Source organism: Chlamydomonas reinhardtii, chromosome 17, assembly GCF_000002595.2.
Source record: "Chlamydomonas reinhardtii strain CC-503 cw92 mt+ chromosome 17, whole genome shotgun sequence".
Taxonomy (NCBI): Eukaryota; Viridiplantae; Chlorophyta; class Chlorophyceae; order Chlamydomonadales; family Chlamydomonadaceae; genus Chlamydomonas; species Chlamydomonas reinhardtii.
In genome coordinates this window covers 3,073,060-3,098,640 of record NC_057020.1, presented here as the reverse complement: position 1 = coordinate 3,098,640, position 25,581 = coordinate 3,073,060, and the positions used below count along the sequence as shown (strand labels likewise).

General features: G+C 64.7%; 4 protein-coding genes across 4 annotated transcripts; 1 reads left to right on the top strand and 3 right to left on the bottom strand.

The window, feature by feature from the left end:
• Positions 1–77: 77 nt before the first annotated feature.
• CHLRE_17g721000v5 (uncharacterized protein) lies at positions 78–13,265 on the bottom strand. The gene is made up of 21 exons (XM_043072259.1): positions 12,964–13,265; positions 12,554–12,685; positions 12,231–12,272; positions 11,911–12,003; positions 11,458–11,640; positions 11,104–11,247; positions 10,615–10,775; positions 10,282–10,394; positions 9,826–9,944; positions 7,097–7,219; positions 6,661–6,850; positions 6,280–6,397; positions 5,927–6,067; positions 5,596–5,717; positions 5,134–5,308; positions 4,109–4,274; positions 3,617–3,682; positions 2,308–3,415; positions 1,997–2,124; positions 1,477–1,707; positions 78–1,333 (listed from the first exon to the last, which is right to left on the bottom strand). The coding sequence occupies exons 1-21, from the start codon at positions 12,964–12,966 to the stop codon at positions 848–850; spliced, it is 4,044 nt and encodes a 1,347-aa protein (XP_042914718.1). The 5' UTR covers positions 12,967–13,265; the 3' UTR covers positions 78–847.
• A 258-nt stretch (positions 13,266–13,523) lies between these two features.
• Positions 13,524–18,028, bottom strand: CHLRE_17g720950v5 (uncharacterized protein). The gene is made up of 10 exons (XM_001697059.2): positions 17,709–18,028; positions 17,515–17,593; positions 17,143–17,265; positions 16,887–16,974; positions 16,408–16,526; positions 15,885–15,977; positions 15,280–15,445; positions 14,959–15,041; positions 14,453–14,551; positions 13,524–14,152 (listed from the first exon to the last, which is right to left on the bottom strand). Exons 1-10 carry the CDS (start codon positions 17,852–17,854, stop codon positions 14,045–14,047), a joined length of 1,104 nt encoding a protein of 367 aa, XP_001697111.1. The 5' UTR covers positions 17,855–18,028; the 3' UTR covers positions 13,524–14,044.
• A 97-nt stretch (positions 18,029–18,125) lies between these two features.
• On the top strand, positions 18,126–23,541 carry CHLRE_17g720900v5 (uncharacterized protein). The gene is made up of 8 exons (XM_043072258.1): positions 18,126–18,629; positions 18,715–19,557; positions 19,772–19,857; positions 20,103–20,685; positions 21,060–21,389; positions 21,500–22,165; positions 22,331–22,537; positions 22,744–23,541. The coding sequence occupies exons 1-8, from the start codon at positions 18,555–18,557 to the stop codon at positions 22,909–22,911; spliced, it is 2,958 nt and encodes a 985-aa protein (XP_042914717.1). The 5' UTR covers positions 18,126–18,554; the 3' UTR covers positions 22,912–23,541.
• Positions 23,542–23,551: 10 nt separating this feature from the next.
• CHLRE_17g720850v5 (uncharacterized protein) lies at positions 23,552–25,475 on the bottom strand. The gene has a single exon (XM_043072257.1). The coding sequence runs from the start codon at positions 25,335–25,337 to the stop codon at positions 24,732–24,734; it is 606 nt and encodes a 201-aa protein (XP_042914716.1). The 5' UTR covers positions 25,338–25,475; the 3' UTR covers positions 23,552–24,731.
• Positions 25,476–25,581: the final 106 nt, after the last annotated feature.

Genomic DNA, 25,581 nt, shown 5'->3' with positions numbered 1-25,581 from the left:
TTCGAATTTCAGCGTAGCAGTTCTTAAGGCATGCTCGTTCGGGTGGATTCATCGTTCGCGTTGGGCGGTGGGGCCAAAGAAGCGGTGGTTTACAGACGCAATCAGCGGGCTTGATCAGACCGGCTCATGTTGATCCAAGGGCACTCTGGGCCTCCACAGCGCCCCAGGCCTCCACAATGGGCGTTAACCCAAGAGCGCCCCGGGCCTCCACAATGCCATCTGCCAAAGCGACGTCCTCACACCGAAATTCAGTGCGACGGCATTGCCCCATTCACAGTCGACCGGCACGAGGAGGTAGGCGCTCGAGCCGCTGCAGCAGCGCTGCTGAGGACCCTCGACTCACAACTGACGGTTAGGGCACAGCCCCAAAGTGCTGGGCGCGCACGCCCTCGCACAGTGCCCAGCAGGACTCGCGGCTCACCATGTACATTCACGTGCCAACTGGCAGGTCTGGCGCGATCCTTCCAGCATTGAAATTCTAACTTAAGTGGCGCGCTCTTGGGTTCACATCCACAAGGCCACACGCCCTTACCAACGTCCAACGGTATATACAAGAAATCCGGTTGCCCAGGCATCCTACATCACACATAAACATGCGCATACACGCAAAGCACACGCCGTCCGCTGCGAGCCAACATCCTCCCTGCTCCTCCGAGCTGTGGCATAGGAAACGACCCTCGTACCTCACGCCCCTCCTCCCCTTCGCACGCACTCATCAAACCCTCCCTCCACACGCCGCTCCTCCCCGCCTCCCGTTCCGCCCAGCCCTACGCGCGTGAACTGCGTCAGCAGGTCCCTCTTGTAACCAATGCAATCTACGCGCCCCTCATCTCCCTCCTGCGCGCCCTCAGTGCCCCTCGCTGGTCTCCGCGCCGATGGCCCGCGCGAACTTGATGAACACCTCCTCCATGGTCGCGTTGGCCACGCCCCAGTCCAGCACCTGCATGGACGCCTTGGCGCCCGCCATGGCCGCGAACACGCCCGCCAGGCTGACGTCAGCCTGCGGCAGCTCGTACTTGAACGTGCCGCCCAGCGCGTACGTCAGCCGCGCGGCGGGGCTCATGCGCCGTACGAACGCCTGCGCCGCCTCCTCGTGCCCCGGCGCCACGGTGAGCGTGAACACAAAGTAGCCGGCGTAGCGCGAGGTGATCTCGCGCGGGTTGCCGATGCACACCAGCTGGCCGTCCACGAAGATGCCTAGGCGGTCGCACAGGATCTCGGCCTCCTCCATGGAGTGGGTGGTGAGGATGATGCCGCGCCCGGCCTTGTGCGCGCGCACCACGTCCCACAGCGAGCGGCGCGAGGCTGGGTCCAGGCCCGTGGACGGCTCGTCCTGCGGGGCGACGGGCCGGGCGGGGTGAGGTTGCGAGGATCCAACTGAGAGTGCTGCACGAGGCAGGGTGCTTGCGCAGACCGTCCCCAAAAGCGGGCACCACCGCGGCATCGCACCCCCACTCTCACCCCAGGTCCACTCACCAGGTACACCACCTTGGGCGCGCCGATGAAGCTGATGGCCACGCTCAGCCGCCGCTTCATGCCGCCGCTGTAGGCCGACACGCGCCGCCGGCCCGCGTCGTTGATGTGCAGCTTGACGGCGCGCAGGCTGGCGGCGACGGCCTCTGTGAGTGGTGCGCCCGCCAGTCCCTTGAGCCGGCCGTAGAACATCAGGTGCTCTTCGCCCGTGAGCTGCTCCCACAGCAGGTTCTCCTGCAGCCGCGACGCCAGGGGCAGGGGCGCCAGGCATGACTAGTTAGATGAAGTATGCGGGTGGGGAAGAAAAGAGCAATCGAGGGCGCGAGACACGGGCGTGGAAGCATGGCGCTTGACGGTCGGGTGCTTCGGGTATTGGTGACTCAGAAGCTGTGCTAAGCAAGAGGCTTCGCCGCATGCGCGGCACTGCTGGCGGCACTGCTGGCGGCAGGCCCCATGGGCGGTGTGTGTGTCAGGTTGGCGAGTACGCCATATACGCGCGCGCGCACGCAGGCCGGTGGCGCACCTGCGGGCACACGCCCATCATGCGGTAGATCTCGGGCATGCGCGTGCGCACCGAGCGCCCCTCCACCAGCGCGTCGCCGCCGCTAGGCTCCAGGAAGCCCGTGAGCATGTTGATGGTGGTGGTCTTGCCTGCGTCAGACGACACGGGCGAAAGGGAAAAAAGTTAGCGTGGAAAGCTTGCGCCTGGCTGCCAAGCCACCACCACCGCCACTAGCCGTAAAGTGCCGAGCGTGCGTTAACACAGCGCCGGTGCTGAACAGCGCAGTCCAGGGCAGTGTAGCTCAGCGCCGCCACCTGTCCGAGCACACGCACCTGCGCCGTTGGGCCCCAGCAGGCCGAAGCACTCCCCGCGCTCAATCGCCAGCGTCAGCGACCGCACCGCCGCCCGCCCGCCCGTGACGCCGCAGCACGCCGTCAGGCAGCTGCCGCCGCGGGCCGCGCCGCTGCCGCCGCGCTCCGTCGCAAACACCTTGCTGAGGCCCCGCACCACGATTGGCGTGTCTGCTAGGTGCTCCGTTGACATCGCCGCAACGCGGTCAGCTTCCGCCGCCACGTCTTTGGCATCAATCACAATCGGCGCCGCGTCGCTAGCGCCGCCGCCGCCGTTCGCATCCTTGCCCCCCAACTTGAGGCTGCCGAGCGTGCCAGCGGCCGCCGCCCCCGGCTGAACGATGATGCGCGCGTCTCCAGAGGCCGAGGAAGAAGAGGCCGTGGAGGTGACCGCCGCGGCGGCGGCGGCGGCGGCGGCGGCGGGGGCGGATGTCGTGGTCGCCGCGGCCACCGCTGGCTGCAGGGAGGAGGAGGCGCCCGAGCTGGTGCTGGCGGTGCCGCTGACCGGGCTCATTGGGGAGGCCACCGCCGCCGAGTGCGGACTGGCGTCGCCGCTGCTGCTGGCGGCGCCCGCAGCAGCAGCCGCGTCCACGGCCGTCGCCGTCACCAGCGCCACGCCTGCGCCGGCAGCTGCGCCGCCTGCGCTGCCGGGGGGGTCGGTGTTGGTGTCCGGGATGGAACCCGGCAGCGACACCGCATCATCCGCTACGCCGCCACGGATGCTGCTGCCGCGGCTAGCCGCCCGCGCCTCCTCTGCAGCCTCCGGCCCTGCGCTGGCAGGCCTGCCACCCTCTCCGGCCGCAGCGCCGGCAGCACCGCCTACCGCAACAGCATCCGCAGCAGCGGCGGCTGCAGCGCCCGAGCCGCTCCTGCTGACGCCCTCCGCCACGGGGCCCTTGCTGCTGCCTGGGCCCCCGCGCTTCATCTCAATCTCGCCGCCGGGTGGCGGCACCATGCACGCCGCCTCCTTGCCGCCTGTGAGGTGGCCGGCGGCGCCCGAGTCCGAGCCGGCACCACCGGCGCCGCCGCCGGCGCCCGCGAGCACGAGGTTCGGGTGCTCCGTCAGCGTCGCCGCCAGATCCGTGTTGGGCTGTGGGGTGGAGGGTTCCAGGCATGACAAGTTACAGAAGGCGATTGCAGGCCCGAGCAAGTAGGCCGGCACCGGAGGCACTTCAGCAAGGCGTGCAGGATCATGGCATTTGATACCCGGTGGCCACTGCAACATGCACTTGACAGCAGAGAGAGAGAGAGAGTGTGTGTGTGTGTGTCGTAGCCCAGTCATGCCGCGCACCTTGTGCCACATCCAGCGAATGAAGAACAGCGGGTGGCGCCGCATGCCCGTGCCGTTGGACAGCACCTGCGGAAAGCAGTCGCACAAGGAAGCGGCACTTGCTTGACCCGCGACATGCTTGCTTGCATACGTGAGGAATTGGCAGTGCAGGGCATTGGCGCTCAACTGTGGAGCGCCTAGCCGCTCGCACTTCCATTCGCGGTTTCTGAACACGCGCGCGCTGTCACCGCATTCGCTCGCCTCACGCACACCCCTGCCCCCGGCTCCCTCCTCCTCAATCTCCCTCTATGCCGCTGCCTCCTCTTTCGTCGTTCCCCCGGGCAGGCAACGATTCCTTGACTGTTGGGACCTATTTCATTAGGCTCAGGCACATTAACCCCCAAGTCTTCAGTGCATCCTGTACCGCTTTTCCAAACATCCTTGTAGCCCCCCCCCCCGCCCCCCCTCCTCCCGCCCCCCCTCCTCCCGCCCCCCCCCTCCGCCTCCTCCCACCTGCTCCAGGTACCAGCCCAGCACCATGAACACGGGCCACTCCGCTGCCAGGATGACCCAGGCGCCGTACATGCCGTTGTTGGGGTCGGCCAGGTCGGGCCACGTGAGGCCGGGCACGTTGGCGAACAGCGCGCGGATGGAGTACTCGCTCATCTCGTACAGCCCGCTGCGGGAGGGGCGGCAGCGGCGGCAGTGGCAGAGGTGGCAGAGGTGGCAGAGGTGGCAGAGGTGGCAGAGGTGGCAGAGGTGGCGGCAGTGGCAGAGGTGGCAGAGGTGGCAGAGATGGCGGCAGCGGCGGAGGTGGCAGAGGTGGCAGAGGTGGCAGATGTGGCGGCAGTGGCGGCAGTGGCGGCAGTGGCAGAGGTGGCAGAGGTGGCGGCAGTGGCAGAGGTGGCGGCAGTGGAGGAGCGTAGTGGGAGGTGAGGAGTGTTGTGTGGTTGGCGGAGGTGGCGGCAGTGGCGGAGGTGGCGGCAGTGGCGGCAGTGGCGGAGGTGGCGGCAGTGGCGGCAGCAGCGGCAGAGGTGGCGGCAGTGGCGGCAGTGGCAGAGGTGGCGGCAGTGGCGGCAGTGGCGGAGGTGGCGGCAGTGGCAGAGGTGGCGGCAGTGGCAGAGGTGGCGGCAGTGGCAGAGGTGGCGGCAGTGGCAGAGGTGGCGGCAGTGGCAGAGGTGGCGGCAGTGGCAGAGGTGGCGGCAGTGGAGGAGCGCAGCGGGAGGTTAGGAGGATTGTGTGGGTGGCGGAGGTGGTGGCAGTGGCGGAGGTGGTGGCAGTGGCGGAGGTGGCGGAGGTGCGCAGTGGGGGTCAGGGGGACGGTGTTGGTGGGCACGGGGGGTGGTGAGGGCATGGAGGAGGGTTGCGGGGGATACGCAGCGAGGGCAAGAGGATGTGGGAGTACGTGCGCAGGGCCGACTTGTGGCCGCGGCCCGTGCATTCTCAACTGGGGCATCCACACACAAGCGCTTCTAAGACCTGCAGAAGCCTGGGCGTCTTGTACGACGTATACGACGTACACCCATGCGCTGACTCACCGGTACAGCGCGAAGCCGGGGATGAGCTCCACCGCTATGATCCAGGCGGGGTGGTCGTGCATCAGCTGCCGCAGCAGCAGCTCGCCGATGAGCCCCGAGGCGAAGATGTAGAGGAAGGCCACCACGGTGGCGGTGCGGGAGGATTGGAACAGGCTGGAAAGCACGAACATGAAGGCTGCGGTGACGAGGAGGGAGAGGAGGAGGCGGGCGGGGGAGAGGGGAGGGAGATGGGAGTCAGGCGTGTCCGGCATGTCCGGGAGGGGCGTTTCAGAGAGTGTCAGGGAGGGGACAGGGGAGGCTAGTCGAGTGCCCATGGAGTTACAGCAAGCAAAAGTTCTTGGCAGCCAGCGTGGATCTATGTTTACGCTGCGAAACAGAGCAAGTCGGGCTTGCAAAAACCCAGCGCTAAACAATAGTTGGTGCAGGCGCGGGGGGGGGGGGGGGGGCACCGCCGCGACGCACCGATCATGTTGTTGCCGAATATGAAGTACAGCACCGCCTGCACAGAGTAGCTGTTGGTGGTGAAGATCTTGAGCCGGATGGCGCTGCCGAACACCACGAAAAACACCATGTACACGCAGTAGCTGCGGTGGTGGTGGTGAGGTGGGGGGAATTATGGGGTTGGATAAGGGGGTTGAGGAGGGGGTGGAGACGGGTCACCGCCGACGCATAAGCAAGACCAGCGAGGGGAAGCTACAGCCGCTGCGGCGGGTAAACCCTACACAACTCCACAATATCCCTCAAACAGGCTCCGGCAAGCCCCTGTGCTCGCATTCCTGCTACAGCCACTCACAGCATGAGGTACCAGATGTAGGTGACGAACCAGTAGGCTCCGTCGCCCAAGCCGTGCATCTTCATCATCATGCGCAGCCGCTTCTCCTTCTCGTACACCAGCTGCTGCAGCAGCGAGGGCATCAACATCTGGATCACCCACCTGCGGCGAGCGGGGAGCGGGGAGCGGGGGCGGAGGAGTAACGGACGAGGGGGGAGGAAGCGGTAAGAAGGGGCAGAAAAGGGGTGGGACTCCAGGAAAGGGGTGACAGCCTGGCAGGGCCACCCATCTCGGCACGCCCTACACGCCTGCCTACACGCCTGACACGCCTGCCCACACGCACGGCACGCCACGCCTTGCTGTCTCCGGCTCACGTGTAGAACAGCGGCCCCAGGAGCACCGAGAAGTCCAGCTTGAGGTCGGTGGGGGCCTTGGGGAAGGACATGACGCCCATCAACCGGTTGCGCACACGGCCCACAATGGCCGAGTTGCCTGGGGATGCGGAGGAGCGGAGGAGCCGAAGGGCCGCACGGGGTAGAGCTCAAGTCCGGTGGGGAGGGTGTGGTGTGGAGTACACGTTGTGGTGTGGAGTACACGTTAAACCAGTCCCCAGCACTACCTCCGCCTCATCTCCAAACGCCGTCCCACCCCAGTTCCTGGTGTTATCCTCCGGTTCTGGATCGAGCGACCTACCCTGCCCTGCCCTGCCCTGCCCTGCTCTGCCCTGTCCGCACCCCACCCCGCACCCCACTCACCCCAGTAGGTCTGCGTCCAGGCGCGTGTGGCCATGTTGAGCAGGCCCGGCAGGCGGTAGTTCTCGGGGCCGTTGTCCGCCGGCAGCGACAGGTTGTGGTGGGCGGTGTACACCAGGTCCGTGGGGCCCAGCGACTCGAAGTCCCAGGCGGCGCCGTACTCGCGCCAGAACAGTGTGCCGTCACAGCGGGCCTGCAGCGAGGAAGGAGAAGCCAGCGGCATTGGGGATTCGAGATAAGTTGTGGCACGGTGTTCGTACAGGTGTTAACAGGTCATAACACGGCAGGGTCGTGTGGGGGTTCACAACTAGGCTGCCTGAGGCGACGGGGTTGAGAAGCCCGTGGCATGGAATGCAGGCCGCCCACGTGCCCGAAAGTCCTCGCCCGAGCGATTCACGCGATAGGTCCCACGCCAACGCCCGAGCAAGGCTCGACCCACCGATCCGAAGCCGCAGTACAGGCGCCGGTCCAGCTGCTCCGTGGTGTTTGCCTCGCGCGCCAGCGTGTCCACACAGGCGGCGGTGACGGCGCTGAGCGCGCTGTCGCCCACAAGCGTCATGATCTGTGCGGGTGTGAGGAGCGAACGGAGAACGAGTAAAGGAGGAGAGCAGGTGGGGGAGCGGTCGGTTTTGGCGCAGATGTCGAATGCGGAAGTTAGGAAGCTAGGACGATGGGAAGGTAGGAAGAAAGCCCGCGCCTGTTAGTTATAAAGACAGCGGGTGCGGACGATTTCGTACCCCGTCGGTCGCTCCGACAATTCAATTTGGGCTCTCACACATCCGGTCTGACGCCGCCCGTCAATCCAAAGGTCCGGAAAGGTAAACCACCCATAAAAGCGTGTGGAACTTCCGTCAACGCAGGTACCACTCCACACACCCCAACGGTCCACTCAAGGTCCACTCTCGCACTCCCATTCCCAGTCTGCAGTCACTTCCAGGCAAAACCAGCCGCCGCCGCCGCCGCCATGCACATCCCCGCATCCGCCGCCGCTACGCGGCTGCTGCTGCCGCTGCTGGCCGCGGCCATGCTCGCGACCGCCGCCACCGCAGCGCCCACCGTTACCACCCCCTCCAGCGGCCTGTCTGACTACACCGCCCGCAGCAAGGGCAGCTACCTCAGCCACCAGTTGGGCCTCAACACCGAGTGCACCTACGAGAGCCTGTGAGCGCCGCCCCAGTGTGCCCAGCCGCTAGTGGATGAGTGCTGGTTGGCGCGTGGGCGGGCACGTGAGTGGGCGGGTGCCCGCCGAGGCGGGTGGGCATGCAGCACCTGGGCATGACGGTGTTGCATGCCCTGCCTGTGTGCTGTCGCAGTATTGAGGTGCATCGTGTCGCTTACACATACACAGCTGCCGACCCCCCTCATTTGCGCTTTCATAACGCACAGCTATGCCTTCTTGCATTTTCCAACACATAGCTATGCTTTCTTGCAATTTCCAACATAGCTATGTGGACATCGCTGAAGGCGTGGTCACCGAGGACGCCAGCGGCGGCGGCCGCCGCACCGGCCCCAAGCCCGAGACCACCGCTGTGTCTGTGAGCTGGAGCCGCGGCTTCTGGTGCACAGGCGAGCAGCCCGTGTTCGAGAGCTACAGCGGCCACCTGGAGGACGTCAACCCCGCAGCCCTCGGCTTCAAAGTGGGGGAAAGCGCTGTGTCGTATGGGCGCTCGTATTGTTGTTACTTGCCTGGTTCTGGGTTGAAGGTCACACATCATTTTGGTATCACACCGCGCGCCTGCTTGCAACCGCTGTGCCAGCCTGGCAGCACAGCTCGTATGCCAAACGCCCACCCCCCAAACGCCCACCCACGGCCCGGTGCCCCGCCCCCACCTGCAGGCGTTCAAGGTTACCCCCACCGCCGACACCATTCAGGCCCAGGGTCTGATCTCCGTCCCCGTGTGCGACCTCGCCTGCGGCAAGCCCGCCCCCGCCGTCGACAACCACGACGAGCAGCCTCAGCCTCTGCCCGAGCCGTGCGAGCCCACCTGCGGCACCGCCGTCATTCGCCTGGACGTCAACTCCCGCTGCGCCACACAGCCCCAAGTCGACAGGTGCGCCAGGGGCTACGCATCAGCTGGCCCCGAGTGCTCGTAGTGCCCCGCGCCACGTGGCATACCCCCGGTTGCGGGCTGTGCCGCGTTCGCCAGCAGGGTTTGGTTCTCCGCCCTCCTGGCTCAGCGACTCCGTGCAAGGCCCAGCCTCAAAGCAGGACCCATGCTGCCCAGCTCGTGAGCTCGCCCCTTCCCCCCCCGGTACTCGTGGTCTCCCGCGGTGACCCCAGGTTGCGGGCTGTGCCATGTTCTTCCCCCCTCGGTTTCCTCCCCCGTCCTCCCACTGCACGGTTCCTTTCCTCAGCACCGCCCATGCTGCCAGCCCGCCAGCACCCAATCACCACCCTGCCCTGCCGCGCTCCATCACCCCGCGCCGCTCCCCTGCCTCCCCCTCGCCTCCCTCCCCTGCTCTGCCCTGTGCTGCAGGTCCACCTTCAGCACCACACTCCCCGACGGCACCCGCTACCGCTACTCCAGCCACGGTCGCGCCTGCCACTCCGGCTTCGACGGCACTGTGTCAGTGAGCTTTGTGCCGGACACCCCTGCAGCCAGCGGCCTCGCGGCGGCGGCGCGCCCGCAGCCCATCCCCAGCACAGCGTCTGGAGATGCCTGGGAGTGGCGGGCCTACAGCTATGACAACCAGGCTTACACCACGCGCACCAAGCCCACGCGCGTCCGGGTCTAGGTGTGAGGCTGGGGCATGAAATCAGGGCGGCTGTGGTGCTGGCAGCACTCGTGAGCGGAGACGCCCGTAATATGTTCCACGTGATTCTGGCTTTCTATTAGTGTGGGAATGAGAGAAGTGTGATGCAAGGCGCCGAGTGCACCTTGCCGTGACAAGAGTACACTATTTGTTGCTATCCGCTTGAGGTTCGATCCCCGGTGCCGGGCATGAACAACACGCTGTGGTGCGCGTTGTTCGGCCCCACCCCCGTAGCGCGTTACCAGAACGCATGCCCGACCACCCGTGATCCCTACCCCCTGAAATGCAATCTCCCTGTGAAAGCCTCTTTCCCGCCTCGCCGCACACCCCACGCCATCCCCAGTCCCAAACCCGTGCCCCAAGCCGCCGTCCGGCACGACCCCGCGATGCCATGCCCCCATGCGCGTGACTCACGGTGTCTGCTGTGACGTTGAGCAGGCGCAGCACGGGCCCCAGCACGGCGGGGTAGGTGGCGTTGTAGTAGGCTAGCAGCATGGACGCCAGCGGCATCTGGTTGCTGGTGGAGGTGGTCACTGCAGGGGGGGGGTTGCAAGGAAGTTTGGAAAAGCGGTAGCAGGATGCACTGACGAAGTCGTGCAGGGGGGATACATTCATGACCAGTACAGGAAGTGGTGGGGGCAGGAGCGGGAGAAGGAGCGGCAGGGGGCCTGGGGGAGTCAACTCCGCCCTCTTCGTTGAGCCCTCGGCAGACCTCCGCTTCCATCATCCATTTTGCAGTGGACCCAAGCCCCAGCCCCAGACCCCTGCGCCGCCTCCCGCCTTCGGATTTTGTCCTCGTAAAACCAAGCCCCCCACCACACACACGCACACACACACACACACACACACTCTCTCTCTGTTGTCACTCACGTCTATACAGGCCAGTGGCGTTGCACACGCCCGATGGCACCAGGAAGTTGAGCTGGCTGTTGTTGGTGTTGGAATTGATGAAGGCGTTCTCCAGATAGTAGTCGTTGTTGGGCCTGTGGAGCGCGTGTGTGTGGTGGGGGTGAGGTGGAGCTTGGTCTCTCCCTCACTTGGATGAGGCAGCCTACGCGCATGCCTGGCCCGGTCACCTCGGCACCACCAACTCTACTCCGCTCCACTTAACCCGCCCAACGCCCTGCTGCGCCCTTTCCTGTGCACACACACACACACACACACACACACACATGCCACCCACCACAGCCCACCGGCACTCACCACAGCCCCGACCCGAAGTTGAGCCCCAGCCGGCTGAGCTGCGCCAGGTCCACCCCCTCGCCGTCGTCCAGCACCAGCCCCCCGGGCGCCAGCACCGGCAGCAGCAGCTGCAGCAGCTTCTCTGGCCGCAGGCTCAGCAGCGCCAGCGGAGACTGGTTCAGCTGCGGGGCGCGGGATCGGAGGATTGCAGGTGGTTGGCAGGGGGGTTGCCGGGGCGTTGCAGGGGAGGCGGACCGCGTGGGGGAGTAGTAGTTGGTGAGGTTGCAAGGATTGGTACAGAGAAGGGTAGCGAGGTAGACAGCAGGTGTGGCGTTGTGCGTACCGACGACCGACGGGGTGGGAAGCGGTGCTGAAGGGAGGTGGTGCTGGGGTGCTGGGGTGAGCGAGGCGTAGGCAGGCCGGCGCAGCGCACGCCGGCTTCCACACCTCCCTGAACTGATCGGGCGCACATCAGCAAGGCACGCGAACAAGCAGCTCGAAGCCACGCACCAGATCGATCAGCGCCCGCGGGTTCGGCAGCTCCGGCGCCTGCATCAAGTTTGCTGCCACGGCGGTGGCCGCGGTCATGTTGCGGCCGGTGAAGGGAAGCCACTGGGTGGAGGGGCCGCCCGCGCGGAAGGCGCGCCGCGGGGTCTGTGGGGAAGGAGGTCGTACACACAAGCCGTAGACTCGCAGCTCAATTTGCTGACAGATGCTGCGACTCGCGCCAGCCCAGCTCTGCCCTCAACCCTCGCCCAGCCCCGAAAACCCCAACCTCTCACGACCTTGACAAAATCCCGTCTGGCCGCGCCGCCACTGCCACCCGTGCCACCCGTGCCGCCCGCGCCCCCCCCCCCGCCCCACCATGATGACGGGCGGCCAGGAGCTGGGCGTGGGGATGGGGCAGAAGATGGCCTGCTGCGGCGAGCTGAAGCGCAGGCTGCAACTGGAGTCGTTGTAGGTGCGGCAGGTGCTGTTGCGCCAGCGCTCGCAGTAGCCCGTGCTCAGCGGCTGGCAGTCGTCATAGCGCCGGAAGCGCGGCGTCAGCTGCGGGTGCAGACGGTGTGCGGGCGGGGGTTACATTCATAAATAGTTAAGTGGTAGGCGGTAGAAATTTTGGGGGAGGGCGAGGAAGCTTTGCACACTGGGCTTGGGCACAAATGGCTTCGTCGTGGCTCGCAGCCTACCCTTCCGCGCACATGCCTGGGTACGGGGAAGCAACCCCGCCACTCTTCGGGAACCTTCCCGTTCGGCTCGGGCTGATGCCGCCGGACGCCCTCCGCGTGATTGCGAGGGCGCCTTGCGAAGCGAGCTCACCTGTTCCCCGGCGTCGATGCGTGCCTGCTGCTCCGCAGTCCAGGGCACCTGCTCCCGCCGCGGGATGCAGCACTCCAAGCATTGGCAGCCACACTGCGAGGCGGTAGGAGCAAAGGGGGCGGTTGCGGGCGGGCGTGTCAGAGCCTAAGCCAGGTAGGGGACGCGCCATCAGCACGCGACTCTCAAACATACACAACGCAGGTACCTAAATCGTAAAGCGCCGCACTGCCCCGAGCTACCGTTATGCAGTCAGCAGCGCATGCAGTGTCGCAGCGACACACGTGACCACGTTATGTTGTTCGTTACGACACACGGCCCACCTTGTTGCTGCGCTGGTTCAGCAGGAGCTTGTTCGCCAGCAGCTGTTTCCGTGGATATTGCAGATTCGGGCAGCAGTAAGGGCGAGGCAGGGAGTGCGAGAAAGCTACCTCTCCCACGCCGCCATCGCACCGCTTGGCCACCAAGCTACAGCCTTGTTGACGGACGCTACCAACAGCAGCCCATTCAGGACCCATCATACCGTCAACAACCCATACTTCACCCCAACTTGCAGCCCCATATTCCCCGAGCCCAGCCCGGCAGCGCCTGCCGGCAGCCGCCAACAAGCTCCGGCTGCGCCTCTAAACCCCAGGCCTGCAAGCACCTGCAGCGCCGCTAGCAGCACGCAGAAGAAGATGGGTGCCACCACCAGGCAGACGTTGGTGGCGGTGTTGCGGCGCTGGTAGACAGCGCTCTTGGCGAACAGCGCCCGCGTCTGGTGGCGTACAGAGGCGCCCTGGGTGTGGGCAAGGCACGGTGATGGGAGAGCAAGCAATCAGATAGTGACATAGCAGAGGGTGGGGCGTGCCACATCTACCGGGGCTGCGACACGGAGGGCATAGTCAGCCAGGTGGAGCGGCGACGTGTGGCCGCCACGCGTTCGTCGCACTGAGCCTTGCGTGCGAACGTCAACCCATCGCTTTCCCCTCGCCGACAAAGGTCCGCCATGCCTAGCCACGAGCGCACGGCTAGCCGTGTGCAGCGGAGCAAAGGAAGCTGGATGACGCCACGCACCATCCTGAGAATCGTCGAAGCACCTCCAAACGGGCTCGCTGCTATCTCCGTGACTCAATAGCTCGCAGAAGCCCGTCTGATTACTTCATCTTGAACGCGTGTGGTTCCCCAGGGTTCGCTTCTGGCGCAGTTCTGACTCGCATAAAACGTCTCGCCTCGCAGCCTCCCACTAAAGCTAAAACCTCAGAACCTTATTGTGGGCTGTGACATAAACCTAGTTTGGACGCAGACGGAGCTCGCACGGTTATTCACTCAGTCAAGGTATCTATATACGAGAACCCGCAGAACGCAGTTTAGTTAACGAGCAAAATTAGAGTGCGATTTAAGGTTCCGAACATTTTGGAGAGGCCTCCCAGAAGGACTGCAAGTCCATCGTGGAACAATGTGTGACCCGTGGCTGTACCCCAGCCCCAGCCGTCCCCAGCGCTCCACTTCGTCAGAGCTCCAATTCCGTGCGCTACAATAAGAGAGCCCTTAGAGAGCTGGTGGCGGGCTGTCAGGATATACGTCAGTCCACAAGCTTTGGGTTTGCACTTTGCACCGTGGGCGTGACCTTGGGCGTGACCGTGGGTTTACACCTTAGCGCCGGCTACTTCCACCTCTGGCCTCAGCACAAGGCAATTGCGCCAGCTGTTCCCCAGCCCAAACACAAACTGCACACGCCATATCTCAAGCGCTTTTGAGGCAGGGCAAGGCCGCCCATGGCTCTAATCCTCCAACATCACAAAAGCTACCGTATCACTGCTGCCCGAAGCCCCGAAGGTCATGAATATGCTTACACCAGTGCTACGGCCCTACAGCCACTGCCGGCGACCTACGTGCCGCGACACGGCCTGGGCCGCTGGGCGGCTGGGGCCTGGCAGTCTGGGCCAACCCAGGCCCGCTAGAAGGCTGCAGCAGCGCTGCCCAGTCCGTGTGTCACAGTCATAGACATCAACACCGCCAGGTCCTGTGTGGACCCAAACGTCCGGTCAGGTCCCACATGGCCTCCGCACTCTCCGCTTAAGTGCTGAGCATTGGTTCGGCCGACCCAGTTCGGTGTCGTCGGCGTGTACCGTGCAGCCGGCCGCACGCAGGCCCCTCAGAGGATGAAGGGGATGAGCGCCGCCCGGCTCTTGGGGTAGTCATTGGGGTAGCGGGTGCGGTAGAAGCGCTGCGTGGCGGCAGCCGCCAGGACCAGGTTCAGGAACTGCGGGGGTCGCGGCGGCGGTGGGGGAGGGATGGAGGAGGGCGTGTCAGTTGTAGCCTACCCTAGAGGGGCGCGGGAAAGCGCTGGCAAGGTACGGTATGCAGTGCCCACGTGCGCACCGAAAGAGGCTGTCACTTCCCAACCACCAGCCCTACCACCACATCTACATTCGCAGTCCACCCGTCTCCGCCCATGGTTGCCAATCACTGTCGGCCTCCATTGCCCTCTTCCACTGCTCGCCTACACTGCGTTCTCCCACCGCCCTCCTGCGCCACCCTCCGCCCTGCTGCCGGCACTCACCACCCATCCCGCCATTAGCAGGCTGCCGGTGCTGCCGCTCGTCACCAGCGCCAGTGCCGCGTAGATGAGGATCTCAGCCAGGTAGTGCGGGCAGCTCACCTGCAGTGTGCGTGTGTGTTCGGGAGGAGAGGGTCATTGCACGGAGGACTGGAGGTCCCAGGTATGGCCGGCTGGGCTGGAAGGGGCCGATTCCTTGCACTTGATTACGAAAGCCCTGCGCCCCCTTGTGCCCCAACTCACACCCCGCCCAGCAGCCCAGTAGCATCGCGCACGCCGCCCCTCACCCCAGCCCCTGCCGACTGGGCCTGTCTGGACCCTCAAGGAACAGTGCATCGGAGCCCCCTTCCCCATGAACTGCTACCTTTCCTCCCCCCCACAAACACCAGCACCGCCCGCCCCCCCCCCCCCACACACACACATCCCAGCATCGCCCCCCCCCACACACACATCCCAGCATCGCCCACACACACACACACACACATCCGCCGCCCCCCCCCCTGACCCACCAGGTTGAACACGCCGCCCCGCGGCACTTCGTATAGGTGCACCACCTTGGCTGTGAGCGGCTTGCCGTCCGCGTCAACAACGCCTGCACAGCATCGTCCAGCAGCGCAGCAATATGACCGATTAGCATGATGTGCCCAGACGATACAACAGCTACGATGATCTGCCCAGACGACACAACAGCTACGATGATCTGCCCAGACGAGACGACAGTCACTACACAGGCCGGCATGGGGTACATGCGCTACGGTGACACGGAACGGTATTCTTTGTCACGTGACAACACCAGCTCTGCGGGGTCCTGAGGCGAGCGCGGCGCGCACCTGCGGGAGTGGGGATGGCGCCCACTACGCCGGCGCGGTTGCCCTTGTTGATCGCGTCCACCACCGCGAACTCGGTGGCGCGCTGGGAGGCCTCCCGCGACATTCGCGCCAGGCTGAGGTGCGACACGAACTGCAGGATGGAGGCGAACACGTACAGCGCCAGGGCCTGCGGGGGGGGGGTGTACATTCATGCTTACTTAGAAAGAAGCGCAGTTGTAGCCAGGCACATTGGTACAGCGGGGAGTGGGGGGCTGAGCGCCGAGCAAGTTGAGGGCTACTAGGTCCACGCGCTGAGGGTAAGAGGGATGGACCTTCTCGTCCTTTCAACCACACGCCCGCCCTCACCATCGCCCCCCGCCAGTCGCCTGCAGATTCCGCATGCCCCTCCCCTCACCAGCACCCCCCGTCCTCCTAGAGATCCTCTTCCCTCGGGAGCCCACTGTACGCAACTGCCCCCTTCCCTTGCCACGTCTGCCGTACAGCGTGCCCACCCCCGCCCATACTTGGGCTGCGAAGCGACTTCCGCAAATCCCCCGGCTCTACCCAACGTTGCATTCCTCCCAGCCCCAGCCCCAGCCCCAGCCCCAGTCCTCCTCTCCACTCACCCCTGCCAGGCGGTACTTGCCCGGGTGCGGCGCCAGGACGGCCGCGTACAGCCGCTCGTCCACACCAGCCAGGTCCTTGCCCCCGCCCAGGGCCTGAGCGGGTGAGAGCGGGGGGGGGGCGTGGAGGCGACAGCAGTGAGAGGCTGGGTATGTGTCGGCCGTGTGTTGATGCTTAGCATGGCCATATGCCTTGCATGCAGGATTGGGTAACCAAGCCGCGCACAGGTACGCATCCCGCACAGCAGAAGCAAGCGTACGCCGCACTGCCTCACTTGCCCAGCTGTTCAACTTTTGTGATGTGGACAACCGCCTCCTCGGCCTCCACCACCACCACCATGCCTCACCTCACATGCACCGCCACCCCTAAACCGCCCGCCCCTGCCTCCCACGCGCACCGCCATCTCTCCCTCCCGGCCTCCTTCCAACGCCAATGCCCCCCCGTGCTCCTCCCTCGCCGCCGCCCCCCTCCCTCGCAATCAACTATCCCGCCTCGCTCCCTCCCTTGACCCGCCTCCCCACCCACCTGGTCCCAGGCGCCCCGCAGCACTCCCACGTCCATGACGAAGGCGGGCAGCAGTGTGAGCGGCGCCACCACGTAGTACGACAGCCCGAACAGGTAGGCCAGCAGGTGCATGCGGGCGGCTGGGATGGGGGAAGAGGGAGAGGGAGAGGCAGGGACGGGGGTAAGCGAGCGGGGTAAGGGAGAGGGGCAAGGCAGAGGGGGAAAGGGTAAGGGGCAAGGGAGAGGGGTCGAAGGTGTCAGGCACGGGGAGTGGGGCTGTGCCTGTGAGTGTGGAGTCAGGGTTGGGGTGATTGGTGCGGAATGGCCCCCAAGAGGGCAAGGCGGCTCGCTGGGACAGGCTCTCGGCACGCGCGCATCCGCGTCCTCCACGTCCTGGAGCCGCTCCGCCCCAAACCCGCATTCCGCTCCTGCACTGCTTCCGCCACCCGCCTCCCCGGCGGTTTCTCTGTGTTCGGAGTGAATTCCCCCCGCCCACTCACTCTCGGGGTAGTGCATGACGTAGTTGGACTCGCCGTAGCGGCGCAGCACGTGCAGCTCGAACAGGAACAGGGCCAGCAGGGAGTCGCGCTGCAGGAGTGGTTGGAGATAGACAACAGGCGACAGGGAAAGTAAGGAGGGAGAAACGCGGCGGAAGATGGTCAGGGACGTGCGCATAGAGTGGTCGTGGCCACGGCCGCTGGGCGCCCCCAATAGACCTAAGCCCCACCCCATCCCGTGACCCCACCCCCTGGGTACCTTGAGCGTGCTGCCGTCCGTGTCGGGCGTGCACACGAAGATGTAGACCTGCAGCAGCACCGTGGTGACCAGCGAGCCCACCAGGTAGAAGTGCTCAAAGTACTGCTGCGGCACGGACACGTCCTGCGGCGGAGGCAAGGGTGGCGGTGGGAGAGAGGGGGAGGGGAGGGGTGGGGAGGGACGTGAGGTTGGGAATTGGGACGGGAGGGATGAGTGCGGAAAGGGCGAGGCAAGCAGCAGGATGGGCGCTGGGGCATGAATTGCGTCCAGGAAGGAAGCGGAGGTAGGTCATTGGCGTCGTGCCAAGGAAGATAACAGGGAGCCTGGAGGGCGTAAGGATGACGCGACCTTGCAGACGCACACGCCACGCACCTTTAGGAAACCCAGGGCCTTTGCATCTGGCCGGTCATGCCAAAGCTTGCCTCGCGAGGCCGCAAGCTTCACAGCAGCCCTGCACCGCGGCCAGCGGGGTTGCGGAAACATCAAACGCGCAGCAAGGCGCTGAAGGCAGAGAGTAGGAGGAGGGTTCTAGGAGGTCGGAAAGGGCCGGCACTGACTGGACTCACTTAAACGCGCTTGGTACGATAGGCAGTGGCAGAAGTGTAAGAAGCACTGCTGATGATGCGAGGACCCAGTATGCTTGGAGGAGCGCTGGCAGCCGGGGCAACAGCGAGTCAGCAATCGCCGCGATGAACTCTTGGACTGTCATCATTCTTGCGCCCTTGATATTAAGGACACGCTATATTGGGCTGAAGAAGCAATGAATGAGTCGTCTTTCGACCAGAGCCGCTGGGTGGAAACAAACTAGTATATTTTGCCTCTTCTGCAAGCTGCTGAATCCTCGAATTGGTTGAATGAACCAAGCTGGTCAATGCGGTGAAGTCGGTATTCTACATGGCAGTGAGGAAAGCCATGTGGAGAGCGTGGAAGAGTGGCCCCATGCAAGCAAATTGTATAATTGTAGGTGAACCTACGCAACCCTTCCCTAGGAAGCACGGCGAAGGCCTGCTTTCGTAATCCTTGCGGGTATACAGTGCTATCCACACACAGCGCAGGTCCCCGGTATGAACTCGGGCAGAGTCGGTTGATGGTGGTTGCGTGGGCCGGTCGCCTATCGCCAACGCTTGCTGGCAAACCCCGAGTCTGCATAGTCATATGTCAAGCCACATACCATTCTTTGACGAGTTTGCAGCGGCGGGCCAGGCCAACCGGCGCCATGTGTATGCAGGGCAGGCGCTGCAGGCCTTGCTTCCTTCAGCGACCTGCAGTATACGTGTTACCAATACTTACTCAGCTGGACTAGCTGCCGATCCACTGCATCATACCTATCACGGCGAAGGCCAAAAGGGCCGGTCGCGCCAAACCCAGGCTTTTCATGCCCCACGGTCGCGGTGCCCCTAGCCCAACATATCATGAAGACGTTTTCTAGCAGGAGACGCCCGAGCTCCGTCACCAGCAGCGGATCACCGGGGTCGTCTCCGCCCGAGGTAGCGCTTGCAGCAGCTAGCTCAGCTGACCCTCAACCTGACCAGCTGGGTGTCATATAACTTTGCCCTGCAACCTCGGTCACAGGTGCCCCTGTCTGCTGGGCGCGGCGCAAGCAATAGATCGCCACCGCTGCGGGCGTCCGCCGCGGCCGCGGCTGCCTGGGGGTCCCTACCAGATGGCGTCCTGGAACTCGTCTCGGTCTCGCTACAAGACGCAGACAGGCTGCGTTGCAGTCTGGCGTGCCGCGGCTGGCGGCACGCCTTTCGCTGCGCGGTGACCGGCGTCAGCGCCAACCTGGAAGCCATGCCGCGCGCGGCGCAGCGGCAGCTGGCCACCCTCGACGCGGCGTTCCCCTCCGCGACGACGTGCAGGCTGGTGTTCCCCAAGTACCTGCTGCCGCCATCCGACCCACATGGGCTGGGCGCCTTCCGCAGCCACTACCGCGCGCCGCTGCTTGGGTCGGCCCCGACTGCGGCCGACCCAGATGGCGCCAGCGGCCGCTCCCGGGGGGTAGGCACCAGCAGCGGCCACGGGAGCAGCGGAGCAGGGACAGGTGCCGGCACGCTGGCCGCACGGCATGGGGCCGAAGTGGGTCGGCTGTGTGCGGTCACGGAGCTTGAGCTTGACCTGGGTGTGGCGGGTTACACGGTGCTGGTGCTGCACAGCTACTTCCACCTGCCGGCCTTGACACGCCTCACGCTCCGCGGCTTCTCGCCAGCTGCGGAACAGGCCGCGGTGGCAGCCCTGTCGGGGGAGCAGGGCGGCGGCACCGGTGGAGGCCAAGGTTCCTGCCAGGGCGAGGGCCAGGGTCCAGGGCTTGCGGCGGCGCCGCCGCTGCCTGCGCTGACGCTGCGCGGCTTCCCGCAGCTGCAGGCGCTGACACTGAGCGGCACGCTATCGTACCGGGACATCTTTGATGTGCCTCGGGTGAGCGAGAACGAAACAAGCCCGTTGCTTGTGTGCCCGCCACGCATTGTACGGTATGTGTGCATGCATGGGGACGATAGGTGTAGGGGCAAGGGGTCATGTGGGTCCTGTCAGGCCTCAGCAGCGTGTTGCTTACTTCTGGTGCTGATCCTGTCTTTTGAATGTGGGCACACATCCCTCCCGCCCTCGGCCTCACATTGAAACGTCGTGCCAGGTGACATCGCTGCGCAGCCTCACGCTGGAAGGCCGGGCGGCGGTTGGGCACACCGAGGGCTACGTGTACCTGGCAGCCCTGCGCAGGTGCGGTACGGCGTGTGGTTGGGGGCGGGTGTAACCTGCAGCAGGTAGGCATGCGACAAGCTAGGAGGTGACGCCCCTGGATGTGTCACTTATCGTGCCCCCTCTCACTGATGCATGCTCGCGTGCGCCCATGAGCAACAAAACCAGACGTGCAAGTTGAGCATCCACACGCTAACAACGGCACACCCACGCACAGCTTTTCCTTGATAGTCTATCACCCTCGCAACCGACCACCTTGCTCGCAGGCTGTCCTCGCTCTGCCGCCTGCAGCACCTAGCCCTACTAGGCCCCGTGTTCACGTGCGCCCCCGGCGGAGGCCGCGGTGACGCCGACGTTGACCCTGAAGACGCCGAGCAGCTGGCTCTGGCGCCGGTGCTGCCCCGCCACGACGGCGCCGCTGCCGTTGGGGGCCTGGCGGCTACGCTCACATGCCTCATCAGTTTGCAGCTGGCAACCCTGACGCCGGTGCTGGTTCGTGGCGAGGGTGAGGAGGATGCGGTGGGCGGCGGCCAGCCGGCGGCGACGCCGCACCTGGTGCCCTGCAACTGGGCACGGCTGCCGCTGGAGGGGTTCACGGGGCTGCAGGAGTTGAGTCTGACGCAGCCGGGGCACCTGCCCAGCAGCTTCTGGGCGGGCCTGGCGTCGCTGCGGCAGCACGCGGCGCCGGCGGCAGGCGGCGGCGCCGGTGACAGTGACAATGGCGGAGCTGGCAGCTGCTGGCGGCTGAGGGCGCTGTCGCTGGATGTGGGGTCGTCGGGCATTGTGGATGAGCTGCCGTGCGGGGCCCTGCAGGGGATGACACGGCTGCACCTCAGCGGCGTGCAGCTGGTGAGCGGGTTGGGGCGGGCCGGCGGCTTGCCTGGGTGCCGCGCACGCAGGGCTCCTATCTTAATGTCTCCAGACATTAATTGGCCATTTTGGCCATTTCCTAGACATTCCTCCCGGGGACTAATGTCTGAGGCAAGACATTGTTCGCCCGGTTTTGGGGCGGGTTTTGTCCGAGTTCCTATGGAGAAGCCCCCAAACCGCCATGTGCCCAGACAAAAGACGGCGGCCACCCGGCCGTTTTTGTCTGAGCCTAGACATGCCCTGAAAACAAGATACGACCCCTGCGCGCACGGGATAAGCAACCATTGTCTTGGCCCTCGTCGGTAACAGACCCCACCTAAGGTTTACCTGAGTGGCTGTGCCGTATGCTGCAGGACGCGCTGTCGGTGCTGACTGCGGGTGCAGCGGCACGCGGCTGCCGCGGCTGCCTGGCTGACCTGGTGCTGGAGCTGCCGGCGGAGGGCTGCTGCGACCCAGGCCGCAGGCACAACGTCGCCACACTAGCAGCACTGGGCGCCCTCACGCGCCTGGAGCTGCGGACCTCCGCGCCCAGGGCTGGTGGCGCAGGAGGAGGAGCTGGAGGAGGGGGTGGAGGTGGCGGCGCCGCGGGTGCAGGGGGCACAGCAGGGGCCGCCGGCAAGGGGAGGGGCGGGCACGGCGGCGGCGGCGGCGAGCACCTGTTGCTGAATGACTCAAGACTGCAGGTACGAATGCAAATGACACGCGCGGGCTGTGTTGCATGTATGCTGGGTTAGTCGGGCGCCTGGCACGGGACCTCAAATACACTGTATGTCGTGCAAACTCACTCGCCCAGGCGCTAACGCGAGGGCTGCGGCGGCTGACATCGCTCAGCTTCCGCGGCTCAATGCCGCTGGGGGATGACGATGTGCGCTGGCTGGGCCGCAGCCTCACGGGCCTGACACGACTGGAGCTCGTGAATGACGGCGGCGCCCCCGCAGTCGTAGGGTTGCATCTCCTGCCCCAAGGGCTGCACGAGCTCAGCCTCTACTGTGTGGGGCTGGGGTTGCCGGGGCCTGCAGCAGACCAGCCATCAGCAGGAGCGACAATAGCTGGCGAATTGTCCGCGTTGGCGGAGGCTGTAGCAGCGCCGCTGTTCTCGGGGCAGCAGCAGCAGCAGCTACTGCCGCGGTGCAGAGTGCTGCACCTTGACTACTGCAGCGGGGCACCTCTCTGGCGTGTGCTGGGGGCTATGATGGGCGCCCCGCCGGCAGCAACCAGCAATAGTGGCAGTAGCACTACTGGCAACAACACCGGCACCCGCAGCAGCAGGAGGGGGTCATCGCCGCCAGCGGTAGCCAGCTCTCCTGTTGCAAGCAGTGGGCTCGGCTGTGGTGTGGGCTGTGGTGGTGGGGCGAGTGCGGTGCTGGAAGAGCTGCGGCTGCAGGTGTCCAACGCCTCGGGGCTGTCCGTGTCTGACGCTGCGGCGGTGGCGTCCTTGCCGCGCCTGCGCAAGCTACAGGCAAGTGCTGGGACGCACTGCGCAAGCCCAGTGATGCCACAACGCACACCATGTGCTTGAACTTGTCCACGTCTGCCGGTGCAGTCGGTGTAAACCCCAGCGCATAGGCACGCGTTGCTTTCGGTGCCAGTGCCTGACTGCCTAACCCTGTCCCTGCACCGCCAGGTGTCGTGCGGCGCCGGCGCGCTGCCCGACTTCACACTGACACGCATGCTGACGCCGGGCGCCGACGGCTGTTGCGGCCGCCCCGGCCAGCTGGCCTGCCTGTCGCTGCGCCTGCCTGGCAGCCGCCTGGCTCTGGGGCAGCTGCAGGCGCTGCGGCGGCTGAGCGGCCTGCGAAGCCTGTATCTGGACATACTGCCGCCCGCGGAGGTGGGTGGGTGGGTGCTTGCTGGGTGCTTGGGCACTGACATTCTTGCGGGTGCTGCAGGAAAGCCATGGCCTTGTAAGGGACCTCGGTCCAACGGACGGGCTTGCCTTTGCTCAAACTTCACCGCACGTTCACCAGCTCAACACGCCCCGCCTGTGCTCCACTACCTTAGTTGAGGCTGGTATTTACACCACCACCCACGTGTCAGGTGGCGCTGATGGATGCGGAGCTGCGGCACCTGACCGGGCTGCGGGCGCTGACGCTGGGGCCGTTGTACGGCCGGGGCTGCAGCCTGCAGCCGCACGTGCTGCCGGTGCTGGGGCGTCTGCAGGCGGTGCTGAGGACTTGCCGGCTGCAGCAGGCAGCATCAGGCTGAGAAGATGCCTGAGACTTTGGGGCTGACAGGGCGTGTTACCGGACAGAAGTTGCTGCAAAGGGCCTGCACCTACGACCTGCACCCGACAGCGATGCAGCTGTGTTTTTGCTTCTGCTTGGAGCCGGTAAAAACAATAATTTGAGCGCTGAGGATGAGGTGGCTGGCTTAGCTGCGCTGTGATGAAGAGGCCTAACAGCCACTGTCACCCTACGGGTGGCGTTACGTCACCACATGGCCGGAGCGCGTTGCCAGTGGGTGTTTGGTGAATTGGTGGAGTGGGGAGATACGGCATGTTGGAGCCCCTCTCGGGTATCATGGCCGTAGCATTCCCGCACTCCGGGGACAGCATGACTGCGCTTGAGAGACCGGCCATGTCAGTGTGCAAGTGTTGACCGTGGGGACGTGTGCCGACATGTCCACGCCATGATGCGCAAATTGTCCCTCCCACGCACGCTTTGCTTGTGCTTTCTACGGCATAACGTGCACATATGAGCCTCGCGGCCTCGCCGTGCTGCGTTTGGCCCCTGCTTGTGGGGCGCTTCCTGAAATCCGCCTGGATGGGCTCCAGAAACCCGACGGACCCCCAGGGACGAGGACCGACCCCCCAACTTTGGTGGCCCAGAACTTCCTCACTAGACCACCCCTGACAGCATTTAAAGTGCGTGCGTAATGCTCTCCTGAAGCTCTATAATATTGAGCATGGGGTATAATCCTGAGTGTTTGACCCGACACCACTCCGTTCTCCAAATGAACGGCTACCGCCCCCCCCCCCGCCGTGCCCGCCCTGCTCCATTTCTCCTTCCCACGCCCGCCATTCCCACCCAGAATGTACATTGCCCACATTACCCTGCTCAGGAGCGCAGGCCAATTCAAGCACTTCATCCACTCTTTCTTCCTTCTTGCATTGAATCTGCTGCCGACTGCGTGAGCTTGCCATAAATCCCGTCGTGGTCTGGTGGATTGAATCTACTCTTGTGTTCATACGAGAGTCCACGTGACACTCCATGTTTACCTAAACAATACAAACACACTTGCACGTGTCACACAGTGTCACACATTAAGTGTCCCGTGCAGCATACCCGCATCGGCGCGCCAACACACGCCTGCCAGCACCAGTTCTGCCCCACACGCGCCCAGCCGCCCCAGGAAAGCGCCGCACCCCCAGCACCTGCTGCAGCATGCCCCCATCGGCGCGCTCGCATGCCCGCCCGCGCTATGAACTTCAACTTAGCTGCTGCCCCATAACGGCGATCCACGCCAGCACCCGGTGCAGCATGATCATGAATAAAGCCCTCAACATCCGCATGCATTGTGTCGCCCAGCGTAGGCGTGGCTATGATGAGGATGTGGACATAGGTACTGGTTCCAAGCAAAGCTATCCTCGTAGAGTTGCCACTGCTTCCCGCACTCCAGACCCGGTCCGTTCCCGCCAGTGACCTTGCCGTCCACGCCGTCCACGCCTTGCCCTCCCTGTCCTCATCATTGACGGTGGCGAAGAGCTGTGGATGCTGCACTCTAGCGGCATGCCAGTGCTTTGCAGCGCGCCGAAACATCGACGAAGACCCGTGGCTGTAGCCGGGGTGAAGGCAGGGGTGCGTGACTGCATTGAAGTGTAGACAGGAATCAGCACTCAGTTGCGGGGCATAGGGAACCGCGCGTTGAACCAGCAGGCAGGCAGGCAGTACTAAACAAGAAGCAGCGCGCCAGTGTTCAAAGCCTGGAACAGAAACTGCGAGCTGCGCTGCTGCCCACAACACGCTGTGGCGCACCCCTTGCAACCCCGCCCTAAAACCCATGCACTCCCAAGTTCCGGTTGCTCCTCAGAGGTCCTCGAAGCTGTCCGCCACGTCCTTCCGAGGCAGAAGTGGCTTGTCACGCAGCGTCAGGGGCTTAAGGAACAGCAGCATCTTGTCCACCGACTCGACCAGGACGGGCGTGGCCAACTCGCGCAGCAGGTCCGGCGTGGTGGTGTCTAGCTCCTCGGAGAAGCCGTGTGCCATGCAGGAGCGCAGAGACCGCAACGGCCGGCTGTTGTGCACAAGCTCGTCGATAGAGACGCCCTGCTGCTCCGCGAAGGTGACGACTTGCTGCCACCGCCGCTTTACATCGGGGTTGCTGTGCACGGGCGCGAGGTTTCGCAGGTCGCCCAAGCTCATGGGCCTGCCCGCTGAGGTGGCATACACGTAGTTGGAGGCGATAGAGTCCGCGGTGTATGCGAGCTGGCCGAGCAACACCGAGCGCAGGTCCTCCTGCCACATCGCCACCTTGGCATTGAGGCGCTCGACCTCCAGCTGAATGCGTTCCCAATCCTTATGCAGCTTCCCTAGTAGCGCGAGCGTGTCGCTGAGGGCGCGCTGCATTTTGATGCCGGGGTTGCTGCCTGGGTTGCTGCTCTGGTTGTTGCTGCTCTGGTTGCTGTTGGTCATCTTGTACTCCTTAAGCAACTCCTTGAGCTGATTGCGCAGCTCTTCCAAACACCGATAAAGGGCCAGCGTCTCTGCAAGGCCACGCAATTAGCGCTTCTTACTTCGTGGCCAGTCGCTTCCACTGGCGTAGCAGTCTATGTGTAAAATACCCTCGATGGGCAACAAAGCAAGCTAGACTTGCAGTCTCCTCCAGGCGAACATCATGGTACTGAGCTTTGCATCCAACTGCCCATTCTGTTAGCTG